This window comes from Galeopterus variegatus, unplaced genomic scaffold, assembly GCF_000696425.1.
Source record: "Galeopterus variegatus unplaced genomic scaffold, G_variegatus-3.0.2 Scaffold7227, whole genome shotgun sequence".
Classification (NCBI taxonomy): Eukaryota; Metazoa; Chordata; class Mammalia; order Dermoptera; family Cynocephalidae; genus Galeopterus; species Galeopterus variegatus.
The window spans coordinates 61505-65310 of record NW_007733338.1 but is presented as its reverse complement, the minus strand read 5'-3'; the positions used below and the strand labels follow the sequence as shown (position 1 = coordinate 65310).

The 3806-nt window shown below is 44.9% G+C and overlaps 1 protein-coding gene across 1 annotated transcript in view; it reads right to left on the bottom strand.

Annotated features, from left to right (window-relative positions):
• LOC103607198 (dynein heavy chain 3, axonemal-like) overlaps positions 1-3806 on the bottom strand; it is a 44250-nt gene that overhangs the window by 38342 nt on the left and 2102 nt on the right. Inside the window, exons 2-3 of the mRNA XM_008591732.1 lie at positions 1771-1875; positions 864-1092 (exon numbers count right to left, since the gene is read on the bottom strand). Coding sequence (XP_008589954.1) covers positions 864-1092; positions 1771-1875 — 334 coding nt within the window. The remainder of the gene's footprint in view (positions 1-863; positions 1093-1770; positions 1876-3806) is intronic.

Here is a 3806-nt window from a genome sequence, read left to right as displayed (position 1 = left end):
ATATAGAGAAAAATGAAAAATATAAAAATGAGTTTGAGATAGAGATCAGATTGAGAAATTCCAACATATGTCAAGCAAAAAATTATTAAAGAACATCCTTAAGCAGACATATGTGCATTTGGTGGAATTAAATAAAGTAATACATATAGGGTTCTATGGTAAGCAACTTCCAAAGTGGCCTGCGAAGATCCCCACCTCCTAGTATCATGACTTTGTGTAGTCCCCGCCCCTTCACTATAGGCTGAACCTGGTGACTCACTTCTAATAAAGAGAATACAGAAAAAGTGATAGGATGTCACTTCAGAGATTAAGTTCCAAAAACGGCTGTGGTTTCTGTCTTCCTGGATCTCTCTCCCTCACTCCCTCTGCTGGAAGCTGGAAGCCATGTTGTGAGCCGCCCTATGGAGAAGCCCACGTGGCAAGAAATTGTCTCTGGCCAGCAGCTAGTAAGGATCTGAGGACACGAGGAAGCTTGGAGGAGGATCCTTCCCATGTTGCTTTTAGATGACTGTGGGCCTGCTGACACTTTGATGGCATGTTGTGAGAGAACCTGAGCCAGAACCACCCAGTTAAGTCATGCCCAGATTCCTGACCCACAGAAACTATGAGATAATAAATAGTGGTTGTTTTAAGCCACGAAGTTTTGGGGTAATTTGTTATGCAGCAATTAAGAGCACAAGTACATAGAACAGTGTTTGGAATATATGTGAGTGGTCCATAAATGTTAGCTGTTACAATCATTTCCATTTCATAGATGAGGAGAGTGAGTCTCTACAAAGTTATCCAAAGTTAGCTGCAGCAAGAGGTGAGCCAGGACTAGAACCCAGGAGCGCAAGTTTCACTCCAAAGCCCCAGTCTGCCACAAGTACCTGATGGCAGCCCCTGACTGGTCCTGTCCCTAGGGACATTGATAGAGACTGGCTGGTAGACCCTCAGCAGGTCTTTCAGTTTCAAGTCTTGGGCCATCAGGGAGTAGTTGTTGGCAATGGAGTCGCTGGGTCCACGGTGGTGGTGCTGCTCTTTGAAAGGCGCGGCCAGGGTCCACGATGTGCGTTGCATCAAGGGGGGATAAAAGCTGTGTGACATGACAGTCTGAAAGGGGAGAGATGCAGAGTGAGACTTGGTGAGAGACATCTCTTGGTGAGCCTGGGCTCCGCTCACACTGGGACTCAATGGGAGTCCCACATGCCTCATGCTGTCGTTCTACCTTCTGCACACTCAGGGGAGATGCTTTCTGAGCAGGCACTGCTTGCACTTGTCTGAGCGCTGAGAGCATGATCTCCGACAGTAAGGATAGCGGCTGGCTCTCACAAGTAACTTTGCGAGTCAGGTGATTTACATCTCTCACTTTATTCCTTATGGACAGGGCTATAGCGTATAATTTCCCTCATTTTACAATTGAAAGTGCAGGAGTTCAGAGACTTTAAAGAACATGGCAGCGAGTCAGGTGATTTACATCTCTCACTTTATTCCTTATGGACAGGGCTATAGCGCATAATTTCCCTCATTTTACAATTGAAAGTGCAGGAGTTCAGAGACTTTAAAGAACATGGCAGGTGAGTGGAAGGCCAAATTCCAGCTCACTTCTGTATGACTGCACAGCCCTTCCTCCCACACTGCTGTGGTCTCTCCTGGTAGCAAAAAGCAACCATAGCCACTGATGAGTCTGACTGTTCATCCCTGACTGGTAACTGCTAAATATCTAGAGAGGCAGGGCATGTTCTTCACCTGTCACCCTTGACAGAAGGGCTTGCAGCCAGGTGAGCCTACCTGATAGAGTTCAGATGGTTCCTCATCAACCGAAGCAGGCAGAGGAGGCAGCTCTGGTCTCCTCTGGGAGTGGCTCATGTGATGTATCGAGTCACTTTTGGCAAACTGTGGGAGATGGAAACAAAGGCACTCTTTAGGAATTAGGAAAGGCTTCCAAGTCTCCGAGGCTGGTAAGGAGTAAAGAGGTCCCCTTAGGCACAGAGTTTGGCCCACAGAACACCCTTCTTACCCCATCCATTATGTATGTTTCATTTTTAATCATCGATCTGCCTCTTCTCCAGCGTCTCCTCTTTGCCTCTCCTTCCTCCCTGAGAATAGCCCACATTCTTAGGACATCCCCAGCTACCCTACCCTGGGGTGTGATTAAAAGGAGAGTGACTATAAAAAATTGACTCGCGCACTTCACAAATGCAAAGTTCCAAGTGGAAATCTGCTCAGGCAATGGCACTGCGTTTCATGTGTGTTTAACAAACACATAAGTGACTCTGTGCCTCCTGTGAAAAGAAAACACACTGTCTCAACAGCGTCGGTGTTTCAGTGCACCATTCCACTCAGTGCATGTGCACTTGGCAGTGAGCCTCCGGCAGGTGTGAATTTGTGGCTTCTAGGTCACTCGGTTACCAGGTGCCGCTCCCTCTCTCCTGAGTGGAGCTGGAAGGGATTGTGGCCTAACGACGTTGCGTGTATTTTTGTCTTGAAACTCAGCCCCTGCATGCAAGACAACCACCTCACTCGGGGCTGTGATGGAGAAACCACAGTTCATTCCCACACTGGAGGAAAAGCTGCTGGCCTGGACTTATTGAGAAGTGCTGCTCTGCAGAATTTGAGGGATAGATATTCAAGGGAAATTTTGGCTCTCTGTGATTTTCACCTTAGGCAATAACTTTGGGCTTAACTCCCACATAAGATGAGACATTAATGTATCAATTTGATTTATTTGGGTCAGCAAATTATGTCATGAAGATAATGGGTAGGGGTTGCAGAGGGGCATATGACTCAGCTATTAGCCATGCTCGCCCCTTCCCCGCCCCGTGCTGCAACCAACCCCTCATTGCTGACTCAAATTAACTTCTAATATCTTCCCTGGAGCACCAACCTCATTAAATAACAACAACAGCAATAATACCTACCATTATTCCAAGCTGCTATGCGCCAGGCACTGTACAACCTTATGAGATTTTTTATACCAACATTCTAGCTGAAGAAACTAAGGCTCAGAGAAGATAAGTAACACATCCCAGCCCATAATTAGGTCAACTTATCTTCTAAGTCAGTAGCTTTTATTTATTTTTTATTTTTTTAAGTCAGTGGCTTTTAAATACACATCATTCTTCATTGCAACACATTGGAATCAGCAAGTATCATTTACATGGGGAATCACTCTTGGAAGATTATGGACCTTGAAATTCAACAAAAACAAATGCAAATCCATAAACAAAGATTTATACTGAGTCTGGATCTTTAAAAACATAAAATGGGTTCACTGATCTAATGTTCTAATTCAGAGGTTCTCAAAAATTGTGGCATATCAGATTCACCCACGGAACTTTATTAAAAGTAGGGATGATGTTTGAGCCCCACCTCAAACATGATGTGTGTGAGAACCACTGACCCTGTTGTTTTCATCTTACAGAACTTGCTATGTTGATCTAAATGACTGCGTCTGCCTTTCTGCTTTTGACCTCAATTTCGAGGATCTGAAAATTGACAAATCATCTCCAAGAGCCCCCTCTTTCTCTACTGAAATTAATACCAGATCTGCACTGATGAGATGAACCAAATGGAAAAATCCCAGCATCCATCTGAATGGCACCGAGTCATCCAAAGCTGGGACCGTACCATCCACGGACGATTTTGGCGGCAGGACGTCATTTGTGATTTCTTTCAGGATCCCAGATGGAGGACATATACCAATTGATAAGTTAGGGCTGTTTGTATTTCATCTTTGCAAGCAAGAAGGTTTTGTGATCAGTGGAAAATTTTCCTTTGGCCTAGCTTTTAAATCTGTTGCTAATAAAAATCTTCATTAAAAGAGC